The sequence below is a fragment of the Leucopleurus acutus genome (assembly GCF_964270905.1).
Source record: "Leucopleurus acutus genome assembly, chromosome: X".
Classification (NCBI taxonomy): Eukaryota; Metazoa; Chordata; class Mammalia; order Artiodactyla; family Delphinidae; genus Leucopleurus; species Leucopleurus acutus.
In genome coordinates, this window is record NC_139148.1 from 111,914,747 (window position 1) to 111,935,306 (window position 20,560).

General features: G+C 34.6%; 1 protein-coding gene across 1 annotated transcript in view; it reads right to left on the bottom strand.

Moving 5' to 3' along the window:
• Nucleotides 1–20,277, bottom strand: part of ZNF280C (zinc finger protein 280C) — a 30,379-nt gene extending 10,102 nt beyond the window's left edge. Inside the window, exons 1-9 of the mRNA XM_082865315.1 lie at nt 20,236–20,277; nt 20,067–20,113; nt 15,423–15,569; nt 12,729–12,788; nt 12,493–12,629; nt 6,657–6,768; nt 3,583–3,756; nt 3,324–3,433; nt 1,531–1,751 (exon numbers count right to left, since the gene is read on the bottom strand). Of these exons, the coding sequence (XP_082721441.1) occupies nt 1,531–1,751; nt 3,324–3,433; nt 3,583–3,756; nt 6,657–6,768; nt 12,493–12,629; nt 12,729–12,788; nt 15,423–15,569; nt 20,067–20,097 (992 nt within the window). The 5' untranslated portion in view covers nt 20,098–20,113; nt 20,236–20,277. The remainder of the gene's footprint in view (nt 1–1,530; nt 1,752–3,323; nt 3,434–3,582; nt 3,757–6,656; nt 6,769–12,492; nt 12,630–12,728; nt 12,789–15,422; nt 15,570–20,066; nt 20,114–20,235) is intronic.
• Between the last annotated feature and the right edge of the window lie 283 nt (nt 20,278–20,560).

Sequence of the window (20,560 nt, forward strand, 5' to 3'; positions counted from 1 at the left end):
AAGTGTTTTAGGCTTATATTACAGAGTATTTCAGTGTTTTTCTATGTACTTCATTTTGGACCCAAGAATTCACCAGGAAAAGTAAATGCTGAGCTTAGAAATGACCTACCTATAGAATGTTTAAGAATGCTAGTTATAAATGATGGTTTTCAAGGGTAAATATTTTTAAAAGTTTATAAGCGTGTTATGTGTCACAATATAGGTACAGATATACATATGCATATATGTATCTGACCTAAGGGAAATGCATTGATGTCTGCAATTTACTCTGGAAAGTATAAAAAACTCAGATGGATCTATGGATAAATAGATATGTAGTAATGCAAGTAGAGTAAAATATTAATGCTGGAATTGAGGTGGTAAATATATAGAGATGTTCACTGTAAAATTTTCTCAACTTTGCTGACTATTTGAAATTTTTTATAATAAAATATTGGAAAAGCAATGTCAGGCTATATAGCCAATTAAAAAATACCAATCAATATATCCCGTTACTTTGTTCTTGTTATATTTCACTTAGGATGATAGATATGTAATATGCCATATAACTCAAAGACTGCAAAGTATAAGCTCCTAAAATTTGAAGCATACATGTATAACTCCTCAGAATTCCATTGAGAATTGAATCTCTACTTTGAAAATCTGTTAAATTATAAAATCAAAGCAGACATGTTGCACAGAACTGGTACTTCTGGGCTTCCCTGGTGGCGCAGTGGTTAAGAATCTGCCTGTCAATGCAGGGGACACGGGTTCGAGCCCTGGTCCAGGAAGATCCCATATGCCACAGAGCAACTAAGCCCGTGTGCCCCAACTACTGAGCCTGCGCTCTAGAGCCCGTGAGCCACAACTACAGAGCCCACGTGCCACAACCACTGAAGCCCGCGTGCCTAGAGCCAGTGCTCTGCAACAAGAGAAGCCACCGCAATGAGAAGCCCGTGCACCGCAACGAAGAGTAGACCCTGCTCGCCGCAACTAGAGAAAGCCCGCGTGCAGCAACAAAAACCCAACACAGCCAAAAATAAATAATAAATTAAAAAAAAAAAGAACTGGTACTTCTCTAGATGATCCAAAAAAATCACTTCTTCTGTAAGGAAAATGTACTAAAATTATAAATATGAACTGTAAAAGAGAACATTAAATAAAACAAACATGGAGGAGGTAGAATTGGATAAAGTGGTTCTTCTTGTGATAGGAAAAATAAGATTCAGAAGCAGTTAAAATTTTAATAAAAATATCTCACAGAAATTCCTAGTTCAATGATAAATACAGAGAAAAGAATGATTTTCCCCTAGCTTAAAATAAATTTTGTCCTTTCTTAAGCTATCTGAAAGAAATACAACTAAAGTGGATCCAAGTGTCAAACTCCTAAAAATACAAGAAAAGATAAAAGCTTTTCAACATGAAAATCTGCCTTTATTCTTAGTAGAAAGTTAAAATTGCTTATCTAGGATGGCACAGAAAAAGAAATACAATATTTACATCTGTAGCATCCCAATTTTCAAATAGAAATAGAAATAAGTATTTACATACCTAAGATTATTTTTAAGAACTTTCAAGCAACTGAAGCATTTAAATGTTGTATAAGTCTTCTCTTCCTCATCAACAGCTCCTTCATGTCTTCCATAGTAAAAGTCACTAACTAACATAATCAATTTTCCTTTCTCTGCACCAGTCTCATTTTTATCTTCAGTACTGGAAAGTTCCACTTTAATCATTCCCAAAAATGCATTTACCATGTCTGGACAACAACGCTGAAAGAGAAAAAAATATATAAGCCTTATTTATATTTCTTTAAAAAAATTAGACACCAAAAAATGATTCTGTGTTTATAACTAGGGCCAGCTCATGTGGAAAGACAGTCTCACATAGTTTTAATCACAAACAATAAATAAAAGCTACATTTTAGAAAAAGTCTGTCACTTTCTCCAGGTGCAGAAGTATATATAACATGCTATGATTTGTGTATATTAATAGATGGAAAATAAGAACATTCATGTGTGCTGGTATACGCAGGAAGAAAATCAAAGAGGATACAAAACAAGTTAATAAAAAATGATTCCTTTGTGAGTTGTATTGAAAACTAGGCAAACAGGAGTCGGGGTGAGATTTTTTCACTGTATTCCTTCTTATACTTTTTGAATCATGTGACTATAAGTACCCCAAAATTAAATAAACTAAAGATAACAAACTCATTCCTTTCTTTTCTCTATCTATGATGCAAAACATAAAAATATCACTTGATTGTGTATCTCTACACAATATTACATAAATAGGAAACCTGAAAGCATTGTAGAAGTTACTTCTTACTTTTAAAACCAAAGCCCAAAGTCCAGTTAACAGAAGTCACACTCAGGGAGACGGAAATAGTGATAGATCAAATACAGTTCTGCCCAAGAATAAAGAGATTGTAATTGGAATTCCAGGATGCTCCTTTTCTTTCTACATTTTTTTGTAAAATGCTGAATTTCAATGAAAAAATTGCCAATCTTTGAAATAGTGAGCAATAACTTTTACTAAATAGTTTTCTTTACTTTGTATTCTTCTCATCCCTTCTTTTCTGCATATATCCTACACTACCTTTTTTCTTGCCTCCTTCCCCTCTTCCTGCCATTTATACTAGGCATACAAAAAGAATATGGACTATCTTTCCACAGACACAAAGGACACTGTAGTATCTACTAAAATATTTTAAAATATTTTCATTAGTACTTTGAAAATTACCTAAAACCTAATTACAAGAGCTTCTTACACCAATATAAATCTAGAATTAATTTATAACAACTACACATACTATATTCTGGATTGAGTTAAAACTATCATTTCATATGAAATGCTCCACCATTAGGAGTTTATGTCTAAGTGCTAAAAATTAAAATGCAAGGCTAAGATTTTCATTGAGTAATGTGACATGCATATATCACCATGGACAAAAAATAACATAAAAAAAGGAATTAAGTTACATGAAAGATTAAGCACCTAATAAAATGCCTGCTTTACAAGAAGTTTGAAGAATGGCATGACCTAGTCAATAAAATATCCTGATTAATATATTATTTCATTAAAAATTAAAATATAATATGTAGTGTTTGTAAACTTAATTTTAATAATTTAATGATTGGGAAGGATTTTAAAATCTCTTATAAAGTTAATCATTATGAGTATCAATTTTTACTTAAGTTATATGAAAATACCAATGAGAAGATTTCTTATCTAAATATCTGGATAAACTAGCATTTACTATATATCAATCCTTAATATTTTAATATTAATATTTTCAGAGATTTGTGAATATTTTTAAAAATCAAATTTTGAAAAAGTTTTACCTTCATGTGAAATTTCAAAGGATCCAAAAGATTGAACTGAACATTGCACTTTGGACAAGATCTTACAAGAGGTGTTGCAGTTTTATGGAGAGTTGGTGAGGTATTTGTACCTAAAATAAATTAAGGAGTTTTATGAGTCAAATTCTCCTTTTTTAACCTTAAACCCAACCAGTAATAACAGTTTTAAACTTCATCACAATTTCTGAAATTTATGTATAAATAATACCATTTCTTTTTTATACACCAGATTCATATTTACCTTTCGATAGCAAGACAGGGGAGGATGTCACTGAAGGAGTGTTCATTAAAGACAATGAAGCACAAGGACTTATGTCAGAAACTCCTTCGGTGATCTTTGGCTTTTTTGGACTAACAACGTTTTGTTGAGAAAGAGAACAATATTCCATTATTATAGGCGGAGACTCTTCTAGATCTACAATGATTAAAATAGTGGGAAAGATATTTGAAATTGCTTTAGTATAGAATATTGTTTACAAATGCTACTAAAATGGCCTTACATTTAAAATTCAGTAAGAATACTTTGGAGATAAAGGTAATATAATTGAATTACCATATCATACAACTGACAATAAAGAATGACCAAAATTTATATGATCAATAGGTAGAAAGAAACCGCACAAATAACCATTATGGACAACACAGTTTGAACAATTCATGAAATAAACTTTTTATGCAAGAAAATTCTAAAGATGCTTTCAAATTAATATATAAATAGGTATCATGAAAGAAGTCGGACCAAAAAAACCCAAGCCACCCCCCCACCAAAAAAAAGGCAGAAGAGAGAATACTCTAAAAGCTCAGTTCCAAAAAATGAATTTCTCTTCAGATGCTTCAATGCATTTGAGCTTGTAAACAAAAACAATTTATATTCTAATCTAAAAACTTAGAGAAACTCCTTAAGATACTTGAAAAAAAGTCCTAAGACAACTAATGGAAAACCAAGTTGGTTCTTTTCCCACTTAACAACCTGATGGGTAGTTTAAATTATCTATTTAATTCCTACATGCAAAGTAGAAACAACTAATCTTAAATATCTTGAATGACAATACCTCACTTATTCATATGAAAAGGTTTGGAGTTAGTATGATGGCTTTCAAACTATGTTCCCCTGAGCCTAATGGTTCTGTTTTAGGGAATTCAGTGGGCATGTCAGACAGAGAAATTCTCATTTTACTTTAAAAAAAAAAATGAGACTTTTACATAAAATTCTGTTTGAATAGAGATTTCATTGCTGAAAATAGTTTTGAGTTTGAAAACCATCACTTAAAGGCTAAAGAATTATGCAATTCAGGGTATTTGCAAGAGAAGTGGGGCTATTTAGGCTATAACCAGACCCAGAAAAAGTCCCTTTTGAAAATAACACACAATTGTACTTTGTGATAAAGATTCTAAAACTGCACATGTTTTAATGCTCCCAACTGTATACTAATAGGAGAAGCAGAATAGATATATGTCAGGAAAATAAGAGTATTACACCAGTGGGCTCCTCTGTCAAATCTGCGTTTCATTCTTTGAGATAACACAGAAATGATTTTTTTCCATCTTCAAGCACATGATTACTGACAGCTATATTGCAGACACTTAGGACTGATTTCTGTGTAATCACACTAACATTCTTCTCAGTTGCTTAGGTTCACTGAACAACCAATGAGTGCTGGTATTTTGGACTAGGCAACTAGTTATCTAATAGGCTGTTTTATATATAATTTTTAAAGCATGCATAAATCTCCAAGTTAAATAAAATCACTCTGAGCTCAATAGTTTTAAATTCTGATTCTTCAACTTATTTATCTGTGTTGCCTTTGGCTTGTGCTGTTCGCTATCCTCAACAGTGCCAATAAAAATCCCATTCTCCTTCTTTAAAATCAAGTTCAAATCCAGCCATCTCCAATATCCTATGATCATCCTAGACAGGAGTCCATTAATCATGCTTCTGAACATATAGTCCATATTACTATTCATAATTATCATGCTAACAATGTTTATTGTCAAGTCTTTTAATGCTTTAATGAATTTTTCACTTCTCACTTATCTCATTTGAGCCTCAAAAAAGCCCTGAGATAAACAGAGCAAGAATCAAAATTATATAGCTAAATGGCTGATTTCAGGTCTAGAAAATGAATGCATTATGTGAGAAAAATAAAAATATCTATTTTAATAATATGAGAAAATTGAGGTGTAAAGAGGTTAGGTGATTTAATAAAGGCTACAAAAATATTTAGAATAGAGGCTCAAGCCTATATCTTCCTAATCAACTATAACCCTATTTACCATTAGGGCAAAGTTCCACTCTTTGCAGTATAACAACTTAGAGAGAGAGGGAGAGTGGAAGCTTCAAGAATTCACAGATTTTTTCTATGAATAAAGACTGTGTGCATTATAAAATCAGATTTCAGACATCTATTTCATCTTATTTATTTTGGTTCTTGGTTATTTTACTCACTAGATAAGTGGCACCTAGATAAGTGATTATCAAACCAAATATTATCAAGGGAAAATGTTTTTGGCGCACATATTACTATAAATTTCTTTCTATTTTGGTTTTGTAAATATATACTAATTTGTGAGTAAACAATTTAAATATTCACAAAAATTTTTGTGTACCTTTCTCCAGTTAGTGAAATACATCAAATTTGCTAACATAGAAACAATAATTGCTTTGATAACAGGGAATTTTTCAACTAGATAAAACTTCATGGCATACTATTTCAGGTTAATGAAGAACTTTGTTATGGTATACAATCAAAGAACTGTAATTCTTCTTTAACTGGAAATTTTCATTATTCCTTCAATGGATATTTACTGAGTAGTTACTATGTGCAAATCACTTATTTCTTTAGTATTGCCATTTTATACTACTACCCTATAACCATATTTAACTATCACATCTACAACATTAATTTTGATAGAAAGACTCTAGCCTATTAAGAAATCAACTATAACCATGCATTTTTTCTCATACTAATTACCAAGTAATTAATACTTTTTTTTTAAACCATAGTATTAGGGTATCAGGGGACTTCCCTGACTCACAGAAATTATATTAAGATTTTTCAGTGCATGGCTGGCTCCAAGTGAGAATGAGCTCAAAGAATATGTTAGCCAACTTAATAAAAAGAAATAAAATATTCTATCATTAAATACGATTTTATATAAAATCACCCAAGAAAGACATTCAGGAATGATTAGCTTCCATTTTACAATATATGAAAAACATAGCATGAAGATACAGGCTTCAAAATAGAAATCCATCGTATATATATATTCATCAAGTCTCTTTTTATTATATTTATAAAAACTGCCAAACCAAACCTATATAAACTGTTGTTCCATGTTTGCGTAGTGGTGTTGAATCCTGGGTCAAGTCTAACACCAGATCTGAAGAATCATCCGATTCATCTTGTGATGAAGTCTTTATAAAATCCTGTAATAAGTTACAATTATTTTGTTTTACAAAGTTTTATAAAGGTAAATTTAACTGTATGTCAATACTATAAAGATAACCTTAATGATTCAATTACTAATAAGTTATAAAACACAAAGATATTTATTACTTGCTGTCAAAATCAGCATCTACTAGGTAAAGGGTACATGAGAACTCTCTGGATTATTTTTGTAATTTTTCTGAAAATCTAAAGTTAGTTTTAAATAAACAGTTAACATTTAAAAATAATGATAATATTACTAGCAAAGTAGAGGTTATATTTTGGTACAACTTTTCTGCAAGAAAATTTTGGGAGTATCTATCAAGGGCTTTAAAAAGTTCATATCCTTTGATCCAATTATTCTAAATAGTCCATTTCCAAGACTTTATGCTAAGGAAATGAAAATATTTAATGGAGAATTATTTATAATAGCAAAAATTAAAAACCTGTATGTCCAACAATGGTGGAACGGTTAAATAAATTAAATAATAGACTATCATGCAACATTAAGTTTTTCAGAAACAGCGAATGACAAAGAAATGTTTCTAATATAAAGTTCAGTGGAAAAAAGAGGACCAGACACCTGTGTATAAAATATAGTCCTGATTGATGTACTCTATATACCACACTAACCATCTGCAGAAAACAAAATTCTCTTCCGTTTCTTTTCAACCCCTGTCCCGCTCTGCACCAAACCCCATACATATTACCTTTATCATGGGAATATAAGGATCCTGCTTGCGTGTTTTGTGCTTACAAGTTGAGAGAGACAATCACGTATTAAGAATTTTACTTTGCTGCTAAGTTTTCTGTTGACAGAGACTTGTTATGGAGACAGATATTGAAGTGACACAAACCATTCTATTCCTAGAATTTGAGGCATAACAGGCAGATTTCTGCATTTGAGCTTTACCATGTATTATATAAAATCAATAATAGCTATATGACTTAATTGTAACCAAGCACAATCTAACTACAAGGTAAATATTTTCTCCAAATATTTGCACTTAAAAATGGAAAATATTTACTAGCAATTCCCAAAATAGTTCTTTAACAGAAGTTCCTCCAAACAAACTTAACACTTTACTTTAAATCCTTTCCTAGGTGATAACTCTGGTCAATTAAGTACCACCGTTTCAGAGAGCAGATATATTATTAAACAAATAACTTGTTAAAATAATTCTCCAATTGGGATTTTTTAATATCTCATAAAGTAGTTCAGAAAGATACCAAATACAATGGTAAGGTACAAAAGGTGATAGACTAGGATTCGGAAGACTTGTCCATTTATTTAACTATGGAACCTTGGGTAAGTCACTTATGAGATTCAAGTTATTCCTTTGCAACTGAAATAGTAGCCACCAATTATTGTCTGTTTAAAATGTACTTGCCTCTTTCACAGTACACATGGTCCCAGACTTTCGATGGTTCAACTTACGATTTTCCATATTACGATGTTGTGAAAGCGATACGCATTCGGCAGAAACCATACTTCGAATTTTGATCTTTTCTCAGGCTAGTGATATGTGGTTTGATACTGGGCAGTGGCAGCAAGCCACAGCTCCCAGTCAGCCACGTGATCACGAGGGTAAGCAATCAATATACTTACAACCATTCTGTTTTTCACTTTCAGTACAGTATTCAATAAATTACATGAGATATTCAACATGTTATTATAACATAGGCTTTGTATTAGATGATTTTGCCCAACTACAGGCTAATGTAAGTGTTCTGAGCACGTTTAACATAGGCTAGGCTAAGTTATGATGCTTGGTAGGTTAAGTGTATTAAATGCATTTTTTTTTTTTTTTTGGCGGTATGTGGGCCTCTCACTGTTGTGGCCTCTCCGGTTGCGGAGCACAGGCTCCAGATGCGCAGGCTCAACGGCCATGGCTCACGGGCCCAGCCGCTCTGCGGCATGTGGGATCTTCCCGGACCGGGGCACGAACCCACGTCCCCTGCATCGGCAGGCGGACTCTCAACCACGGCGCCACCAGGGAAGCCCCAAAATGCATTTTTAACTCAGGATATTTTCAACTTACGATGTGTTTATCAGGATGTAACCCCATCAAAGAAGTCAAAGAAGATCTGTACTACATGTATTCTGTTAAGAAGTTGTCACAGCAGTACTAATGAAGACCTAATACGATCTCCCATTTTATAAACAGGTAAGCTAAAGTTAAGTATGGTTAAGTAAGGTTCCCAGTACAACCCAGCTTTTTACTGATGATGAAGCTGGAATTAGAACAAAGGTCGGCCTTATTACGAAGCCTGTGCCTTAAGCTATATCAGACTTACTTTAAAATGGATAATAATAATTATGTCCCTGCCTACTGAAAAGAGTTATTGAGGTTAAAGAGAATGAAAAAGTTTAAGAATTTCAGAGAAAATTCCCTAACATAGGATTCTCAATTCATTTGAGAATATATGTCATCCTCAACTGTGGCTGCATAACAGAATCACCTGGAGATTTTTCTGTTTTAATCTATTATGCCCAGGTCTCACCCAAGACCAACTGACAAAAATCTCTATTTTTAAAAAACTCTCTAGGATTGGGAACCTGATTGAGTAACTTTGATTAAACAACCATGCCCACAGAAACAAAAAATTCTGAGTTTGGATGAGCTCTAGTTTCTAACTTTTCTAACACGAAAGATATCCCTCCTCCTTATTATTCTTCTTCCCTGGGTCCAACATAGAAATGATTTTCATCTATCTGTATTTAAATAATGATGTTTCCTTTATTGTTTTTCCTTTTTCCCCCCCTTTTTTTTGGCCTCACCACATGGCTTGTGGGATCTTAGTTCCCCGACCAGGGATTGAACCCAGGCCCACTGCAGTGAAAGCGCCGAGTCCTAACCACTGGACTGCCAGGGAATTCCCTGGTTTGTTTTTCCTAAATGCCAGACAGCTTATTACAGTATGAGGAAACCACTGAGTTAATCTGATGCCAGCTAAAATCAAATAATTTTTGCATTTCTTGTAGCCTGCAATTATCAGGTGCACCTATTAAGTTTATAAAAACATTAAGAACAGCCTGTGGATACTTAGAGAATCCAAGTTTGAGAGCCAGCGGTCTGGGTAAAGGTTGTCATTTTAGAAATGAAGAAAGTGAGGCCCACAGAGGTTATGAAAATGCTCTACTTAGGAACAAAGACAGAATCAGCATTCAAGTCTCATTTTCAATCCAGGTTTCTTGGACCATTAGTCCAGGGCTATGATTGATAATAATCTCGGAATACAGATATAGGTTTTCCAAAATTGAATTTTTTGCTTGAAAGCTCAAATTTTATCATTGGCAAGAATAGTATCAGTTTTCTTCCATGATAGGCATGCTTTGTATATTTCTGAGTACTGAAAAACTGTGTGTGGCAGATAGACTCTAAAGGTGGCCCCCATAACTTCCTCCTGATATTAAGACTTGTATAATCTCCCCTTGAGTGTGGGCGGGACCTGTGATTGCTTCTAACCAAGAGAATATGGCAAAAGTGACGGGATGTACATGATTATGTTACATAGGCCATCTTTCCCTTGCTGGCTTTGAGGAAGCAAGCAAGTCATGTTAGGAAGGCCTACACAGCAAGGAACTGAGGACGGTCTCCAGCGGACAGCAACAAGAACTGACACCTTCAGTCTGACAACCCACAAAGAACTGGATACTGCCAACAACAATGTGAGCTTGGGAGCAGTATTAACTGATACTGCAGCTCTGCCTGACACCTTGATTGCAGCCTGGCCCAGCAGAGGACCCAGTTAAGCCATACCCTGACTCCAGACTCATAGAAACCATGAAATAATAAGTATATATTGCTTTAACCTTCTAAGTTTGTGGTACTATTGTTAAGCAGCAATAAATAATTACTCCATGGTGCTTTATCAGTCATCCTTTCAAGTAAGAATGGCATTCTATTTAAAAAAAACAGCTAGTTCAGCTTGCAATTCAATCTCACAAGTGCTTTTCCTCAAGAAAAACTCTATACTGCAGATAGAGAAATGCTTTATGATGCATACTACCCATTTCGTCACACAGAATATTTAAAAAGAAGTGTATTCAAGGGTTGAAAGTTAATAAAATTAGAAACAATTTATTATTTCCTCAAGAATATTCTTAAGTGAAAGTGAAATTTTTCTACTGTGAGTGCTTGGTGGCCACCGATACAAAAACTACTAGTAGGGTTGGGTGGCACTGCCTTGACTCATATTAAGGCACCAGCAGTTTCACCCTCCATTGCCTTTGTACCACTAGTGCAAATGTTAACAGAGTGAAAAGGGCAAATGTCTTAGTGTTAGTATGACAATGGTTTTGACCTCACAGACTACTGAGAGTCTCAGGGAACCCCAATGGTCTGTGAAATACACCACTGCTCCAAGGCAATGCTTCTATTTTTAAAAGCACATACTTAAATGTATGTATGATGTGTGTATGTGCATATTTTAAAAACTCTGGGCTAACCTGGATTGAAATCCCAGATCCATCATTACCAGCTGTGTGGCCTTGAGTGGATCATTTAGACTCTCTGAGCCTCAGTTTCCTCAACTATAAAATGGGGGAAATAACTGCGCTTACCTCATAAGAAAGTCATAAGAATTAAAAGAGATTAATTTATATATAGCATCTAGAACTAAGACTTACCCATGTTGACAGACTAACAAATGTTAAATATTACCATTATATATTATTTCTGTTAAAAGTTTTAAAAACTAAACTATGAAAGTATGTTTTCAAAATAAACAGCAATAATGACCTTGGAAAAATCTTCCCAATTAAGAATGCCTGGTTTAAGGGCTTCCCTGGTGGCGCAGTGGTTGAGAATCCGCTTGCCGATGCAGGGGACACGGGTTCATGCCCCGGTCCCAGAAGATCCCACGTGCCGCGGAGCGGCTGGGCCCGTGAGCCATGGCCGCTGAGCCTGCGCGTCCAGAGCCTGTACCCCACAACGGGAAAGGCCACAACAGTGAGAGGCCCGTGTACCGCAAAAAAAAAAAAAAAAAAAGAATGCCTGGTTCAGTTTACTGTCTTAAGAATTTTGCCATTATGCAATTTTCATTACTGATTATACTTTTTTACTCACCTTTCAATAGCATAGTTTTCAATATTACACCTATTTAATTTAAGCATATTACCTGATTTATTGACAGGTTGGATAGTTAGTTCCTGCAGCTATTATTTTGGGTATTGGCTGAGCCATCATAAAGATGGTGACGTTTTCTTTTTTTATACTCTAATAAAGTTGTTAAAAAAATGGTATATATGTGTTAATCCCATTCTCCCAATCACAGACTCCTTGTTTATAATAGCCCTTCCACTTTCCCTTGCTCCTTTTTTTTTTAACATCTTTATTAGAGTATAATTGCTTTACAATGGTGTGCCAGTTTCTGCTTTATAACAAAGTGAATCAGTTATACATATACATATGTCCCCATATCTCTTCCCTCTTGCATCTCCCTCCCTCCCACCCTCCCTATCCCACCCCTCTAGGTGGTCACAAAGCACCGAGCTGATCTCCCTGTGCTATGCGGCTGCTTCCCACTAGCTATCTATTTTACATTTGGTAGTGTATATATGTCCATGTCACTCTCTCACTTTGAAGATGGTGACATTTTCTGATAGTGATTATGTTTCTACTGGGATGGTGACTAACTATGATAGTCCGCAATTCTGACTGGGTATTATAATATCCACTGTGTCCCTGATCTAATTCTGTAGTTTTAGAAACACTTACAGGTTTAGACATGCTCTGAACAGTATCAGAGCTATGTGAAGATTTAGATTCAGGATGAAGTCTAGGCAAGGCAGCCACTGGATCTGATGTCGGGTGTTTGTAGTATTCACTTGTAGGCTTGAAAACATCAGTAACACCTGTATTTTAAAATTACAAAAATATTGAATATTTCTCTACACAACCAATTTTGTCAAAATATTTCACTTTAAAATTAAAATAATACAATAATACTATACCTTGACTGACTGTCTTTAATTCCTTTGAAGATGAGCTGGGAGTACCTCTGTTCAAAATATCTGTAAAAATTATATTTATTAAAAAAATTTTTATTTGAATGAAATATATATTAAGATAATAGAAAAAACTTTCCAAAAATATATCCATATATAACCAATAGTTGAAGTATATTTTTTTCTCTTAATGGTGACAGGGTTGTATATAGACCTGGGTTATTGTGACTGGAAATCAAGCCCTTCCCCAATCTCCATGCCACATTCACACCCCTAAAAGCCTGGAAGCTTCATTATGGGCAAGCTGATGGATTATCTGTACCGTTACTCTTGACTTCTGAAAGGGATACCATCAGAGACTGCAGACTAAATTGAATCTAGAGTTTACAAAAGTATCTCATATCCACCTACTACACCAAAAGTCAATTTGAGCCTGACATGACCTTCTTTCTGTATCAGTTTAATATTGCTCACTCGTATACCCATGTGAACCCATAACTTCTAGGTTATTGAGAAATCAAATGAAAATTTAGAAAACTGCTAATCAGGAGAAGATACAAAGCAGACCAAAAAATCCCATAAGACATCAAAAAATTTCCTTTATCCCCTCCTAGTAGAAAAGAACCAGATCTCATAAAATAATTCTATAAAGGGTCACACAAAAGTAGGGTTTCTGACTAAGCACTACAGAAGTCTTCTAGGAGAAAAATCTGCTCATTCAAACAACCTGGTATTGTTTTTGTTCAGAAATTCAAGGTAAGTATTTACCCAAACCAGTAAAGAGCTATTCCTATAGTACTTTTTGGTGACTGCAGTGTATCAAACACAAGTTTTTATCCCCCCTCTTACAGTGGTTCTTTTTAAATATTTAGCTCATGTTCCATATGCTAAAATATTTTATGGCTCACACATAAAACATCAATAAAATCATTTAAATTCTGAGTTATTTAGAAAAGAAATTTCACTGGGGTCAATTTTCTTTCTGACAGAATCACTTAAAACTAATACAGGACTTTCTTGGTGGTGCAGTGGTTAAGAATCCGCCTGCCAATGCAGGGGATAAGGGTTCGAGCCCTGGTCCCGGAAGATCCCACATGCTGCGGAGCAACTAAGCCCGTGCACCACAACTATGGAACCTGCACTCTAGAGCCCATGAGCCACAACTACTGAGTCTGTGTGCCACAACTACTGAAGCCCGCACGCCTAGAGCCCGTGCTGCACAACAAGAGAAGCCACTGCAATGAGAAGCCTGTACACCGCAATGAAGAGCAGCCCCTGCTTGCTGCAACTAGAGAAAGCCCACACGCAGCAATGAAGACCCAATGCAGCCAAAAATAAATAAATTAATTTTAAAAAACGGATATTAAAAAAAATACGAATACACATTATTCTAGTTGAGTACTAGTCATCTATAACTGATATAAATCCAATGTGAACTGTCATGCTTTCAATAAGATGATTTGAATAATATTGAAATATGGCAATATTTCAGTATAAAAATAATCACAGTGACTAGGGAACATTAAGAGAATATTCTGTTCCTCTATCGGCAGCAAATATGCCAACATGCCTACTTCTTTGAAGTTGCACTCCACTTAACATCTCTCAATTTGCCACAGGAAGTGATACCGAGAATTAAACTAAATTAAATTATTCTACCTTTTATAAAACTGAATAGAAGTGCTATTCTAAGTTCAGAGTCAAGAGAAGTAAGAACTAGGCTTTCAGAAAGTTACAAACTTTTCTCTAAACTACACTATTATGCACTGCCATAGTAAGTAAGAAAACACTGGTATGCTGGCTACATTCTTTGGTAAATTCTCCTGGCTTAACAAAAGTAAGTATAAAGAGAAAGAATCTGTTTCCTCATTCTCCACTGAAACTCAGTATGTTGTTCCTCTGCATTTTACACATTTCTGATTGGACATCTTAACAAGTATCATTAATATCTTCACTTTAACATTATAACAATGTCAAGTCTAATTACTCTACCAGAAATCCACAAAGGTACTGGACATATTCTCCTAGAAAGTGTGGATTAAGGATTAAGTGTGCTGACTGCCTGCATCATCCCAATATAGCAGCTGAAGATCAGGCCACTGTATATTCTTCATGAATATACAGTAATCAGGAGTTGCTGAAAGATGGGTGTGGCCAGAAGCTAATGGCCATGTTGGTACACAGACCAGCACCTTTTAATTTTTGTAGCCATGAATCAAGATGACTCTGATGAGGCACTTGCCTGGGTGTAAGAAACTCCATCAGAGACTAACACAAACTTATTTAGTAGTCTGATATTTTAAGCAAAGCATTCCAACACTTCCTTTTCCGGGTACATTTGGGCTTAAGGGAAAAAAAGAAAAATTAACAAATAAACAAGTAAATAGGCTACTTGGCTCCAATAAAATTATGATTTCTAATCTCAAAAGGCCTACAATGTTGTTAGGTAATCTTAACCTTTAGGTAATTTAGTTAACATTTTCCTTTTCTCTCATATGATATTTTTACCTCTCACATCTCCTTATTCAAGTACCCAACCACATTCTCCCTCTGATTCTCACAAATTCTTATTGACCTCTATGCTCTCTCTCTCTCACCTCCAGCTCCTTATAGAGTAACAAGGACATATAAGACAGCCCCAGGTTTTCCATTAGAAGCAACATCTTATAAAACTTTGCTTCACTGAAAGTGAATGCTTACTTGAAATGGCTGGTTTTGAACTTTGTATCTCTCCAACAAAGATCAGCTCATCATCATCTTCATCCTCAATTCCTTCTACTTTCTTCTGCCATGGTTCCAGATCTTCTTCTTCACATTCCATGAACAGTTCTGCCATTTTGGAATTATCTAATTTTTCAAAAAGAGAGAATCAAATTTTATTTTTTAAATACGTTTTTTTGCAATACATAGTATGATATTTAAGATGTACTTTAATATTCTGATAGCAATTACTGAACTGATATTTGTCAGTAAATGGTAACAGCAGTATGAAACTTGGAACTCAACCTCTAATATCTAAACTAGTAAAATTAATCTAGCTAGATAGATAATGGATGACAGTAGTTATTTACAGTGGCTAATAAATGTTAGGAACAATCAAATCCAATCAAAGTGAGTTTCAGTTTTATGACTAGAATATGATTATATCCATGAAAGGATTGTACCTATTATCTGAAAACCCCCCACAAACTTCTGTATTAACAAAAGGGAGATAAACTGAGAATAAGAAGCAACAGGTGGGAGATATGCTAGAAAAACTGAACCAGATTCAGGGATACCAGGCACAGGACAAGGCAGGGATGAAATGCTGGAACGAAAATAGGATAATTAAGTGAGGTTTATTCCATCCCAGAGCAGATTACGCATTTCTCACCTGAAGAAACTAAGTAAAGAACATACTGTGGATACCACCAGCCTACAAGTGCTGACCAATCACACAGAGCTACCAGGAAGCATTTTAGTGCCTCATTCTTAAATATGGATAGACACCCAATAAGCCCCAGAAATATGACTAAAATCTCCAATGTGAAAGACCAAAGTAATAAAATGGACCAAAAGATATTAAAGAAAACACAGATAATACAGAGAACAAGAGAAAACATTAGAGACTGTAATTAGCATTTTTAAAGAGATAAGAATGTTATAAAAAGTAATATTCTCAAAGCAAAAAGATTAAAAATAAAATAGCCAAAATTCAGTAAAGAAAAATAAAATGCCAAAATTGAGTAAACAGCCCGTAAGTGGAACTAAAAGTCAAAAAGTATACATATACTAAATAGAGAAGACAAGTTTGTTATAAAATCAATTTCAAAAGTACAACTCACGTAATAACGGCCCAGAAAAGAACAGAGAAAAAAGGGGATATAATCAAAGGAAAAATACAAGAAAAATTCCCAGTTCTAAAGGACATAAATCTCTAGATGGAAAGGATCCACCAGCACCTAGCACAATGATCAAGAAAAAAACCTACAGTAGATGGACAAATCATGAAATTTCAGAATGCTGGAAATAAAGAGAATATCCTAAAATCTGAGAGAGAGAGAGAGAGAGAGAGAGAGAGAGAGAGAGAGAGAGAGAGAGAAGAAAGTTGGAATAATGATTTCAAAAGTCTTAGTAAAAATAATTTTCAATTTAGAATTCTATACCCAGCCAAGATTTTCGTCAAGCATGAAGTTACACATTCTTTCATCAAGAATAAAGATCCGGGCTTGCCTGGTGGCGCAGTGGTTGCGAGTCCGCCTGCCGATGCAGGGGACACGGGTTCGTGCCCTGGTCCGGGAAGATCCCATATGCCGCGGAGCGGCTGGGCCCGTGAGCCATGGCCGCTGAGCGTGCGCGTCCGGAGCCTGTGCTCCGCAACGGGAGAGGCCACAACAGTGAAAGGCCCGCGTACCGCTAAGAAAGAAAAAAAAAAAAAAAAAAAAGAATAAAGATCCATGGGACTTCCCTGGCGGTGCAGTGGTTAAGAATCCGCCTGCCAATGCAAGGGACACAGGCTTGAGCCCTGGTCCGGGAAGATCCCACATGCCACGGAGCAAATAAGCCCGTGCACCACAACTACTGAGACTGCGTGCCACAACTACTGAAGCCAGTGTGCCTAGAGCCTGTGCTCCGCAATAAGAGAAGCCACCACAGTGAGAAGCCAGCGCACTGCAATGAAGCATAGCCCCCGCTCGCCGTAACTAGAGAAAGCCCATGCACAGCAACAAAGACCCAACACAGCCAAAAATAAATAATGAATAAAATAAATAAAAACGCAACCTTTAAAAAGAAAAAAGAATAAAGACCAGCAACATCACACAAAATTTACCTCCCATTCACCCTTTCTATCTTAGGAAGACCCCCATCAAAATATGAGACTTAAGGAGGAAGACAGAATGCAGAAAACATGACATTCAACACAATACAAAGACAAAGGGAAGTCCCAGGACAATAGCCGTTCAACAGGTCTAGAGAGCAACCAGCCAGAGTAGAGACGACCATTACTCCCAGGAGGAATGTCTCTAGGAGACCAAACACACACACACACACACACACACACACACACACACACACACACACAAATTAACAATCAAATTGTTAGATTACCTGACAAGTTTTACCATATAGAAAATCAACTTAAGAGGCTACAGAAGGGTGTGAGAAGACTTGGCTATAAATTTTAATAAAATTTAGCAAATTTTAAAAACCAAAAAATTTAAATTGCTGGATATAAAAAAAAAAGAAAAAGGAAATGTATCCATAATATATTATTACCATCGTATCAATACTATGCTCATCAGCAAACAGTATTTGTTATAGTCATCACAATAAAAACATCAAATATGATTTAACCAAAAATTGAGATATAACTACATTGGGAGGTGCTTGGGGGTGGTGGTTAAGTGTACGAAAACTAAAATCCTCCTATTTCTTAATGGAAAAATCATTAGATAATGGCAAAAACTGATGATTCAAGAGACAGCAGTACATATTTCAAAAATTTAGAAATATGAAACTAATTATTAGAAAAACAGCTAAACTATTCAAAGTGGATGCCTTGAAAAAATAGGGAGTACGTAGGCCCAAAACACACGCACACCTCTCTCTTGCTTGCTTTCTTACTTTTCAAGAATCTGTGGGTATGCAACCTATAAATTTCTGATTGTCTTTTTTAAACTATGTATTATTTTTAAAAATGCACCCAAATTAAAATAATAGCAATGAAGATGGATATAAGTGGCACTAGATATATGGAGTAAGATGTGGATGGGGTAACAACTTTGAAAAAATAAAAACAAAACAAAATAATAGCTCTAGAGTTCTGGCTTAGACAATGATATCCTTTTTTTATTAGACAATGATATCTAAAATTTATCTTTTAAATTAAATAATTTCTAAAGGTAATTTTACTAGATTAAAACAATGTCATTTCTACTTTTGACTCAAAATTAAAAGGTACTATGTGAATATAATGATTTGGGGATGGCATACAAAAGAAACACGTTAATAAATTGGTGCTATTTTCTAACAAATTTTTAAAATGTAGTTTCCCCTTCTATACAAATAATTTCTTAGCATAGTGTTGTTTAATGCTTAGTAGTTCACCTACCATAAAAGAAAATAAAAAAATCTTCCACCCTCCCAAATGTAACCAATTTTAAGAACATATCTCTTTTCTAAACCTTACTTAAAAAAATATATACAGAATGCTCTAAGTGAAATAATTAAGAGTGTAATTCATAGTTTAGCATTTGCATATTGTGTCCCTCAGAGCCCTCATTTGTACTGTTTTTTCCATCTAAAATACCCTTCCTCCTTACCTTATACTGTCCATATTATTCAAGTATAGTAGAAAGAGCATGGACTTGACATCAAATTGAATAGCTCAAATCTTCATTGCACCATTTCTAATGTAACTCTGGAGAAATTACTTGAATCTGTTTCCTCACCTAAAATATGGGTGTAATATCTACCTAATAGAAGTGGTAATGTAGATTTAGGGAAAAGCTATATAAGTATCTAACTTCAAGCAATACTCAACAAAATATTAATTCCCTACTCCTTCCCAACTCTTGGTTCAATTGTAACTCCTCGATAAACTATTAGACCCTGTTTTTCTTCCACCTTTTACTACACTGACAGCCTATGCCAGGCAACTCAGAATATACTATATATAATCTCAAACTGCTATTTCTTAATGTGTCTTAACTGTGCATGTCTAACTCCAAAGTAAGCTCCTTGAGAGTAAAGAACATATTTTCTTCTTCCTTTACATTTCCTTTTACACACAGTAGTCTACTGGATATGCAGTATGCACTTAACATATGGTAATCTAAGGGCTAAGGAACTAGGCAAAGTCAGGCAATGCCAAACTAAAAAAAATGAGAGACCCACGTATACTGATAATAAAGAAATTTATATCTACGTTAATACCATGGTCTTAATGCCATGTTGATACATAGGTCTTCCTCATTCTTTTTAACTGGGTACCGACACTGTCAATATATTCAAGATAGATGGTTGAGTAAAAAATTGTAAGGGCACATAATAGCATATATAGTATCATCTTATTTAGAAATAATTTATTTTTTGTCTATGCATAGAAAAAAGTCTGTGATTATGTATACCAACCCAGTAATAGTAGTTATCTCTGGAAATGAGGAAGAAACACTTCATTTCTACTTTACTGACATTTTTATTGTATGTATTTCTTTTATACTATGGTATTACTTTAATAAATTTAAGTGTTTTTGTGTGTTTTTTTAACGTGCCCACCTCTGTCTCTCTCACCTTTCCTAATGAAGTAAGGTTATCAGTACAAGACCCAAGTACACTAGTATCACTTGCAGCAGCAATACTTACTTTTTGGTTGAGAAGGGTTGTCGTTGTCCATCAAGTTGCAGAGTCACCTAAGCATTAACACATGACATCAATCAATTTTATGAGTCACTTTAAGTAACACCAAATATACTGAAACATGATACTTGGGATTCAGAAATCTTGGGTCTAATTTCAATCTCCAGAAACTCACCATGTGACTCCAGACAAGGTAGCAAGGTAGCTCTTAGTTTTCTGCCCTATAAAATAAAGATACTTACTATTAGGGTGGATTTATTAAATTAAATGTACACACATTAAATATTTTTCTCTACAAAAAGTTTACCTTTTGAGTTTGATATACACATGCTACTCACTTTCCATAATTGGTTCATTCCTGAATGAATGCAAATTTTGTAAATAAAATGCTGAATGTAATAAGCATTTATTATTTGAAGAAATCTGAAACTATTAAACTACAAATAATTTTTGAAAGACACCCTTCTGTAAATGAGTAATCACCCTGTAATACATACTTT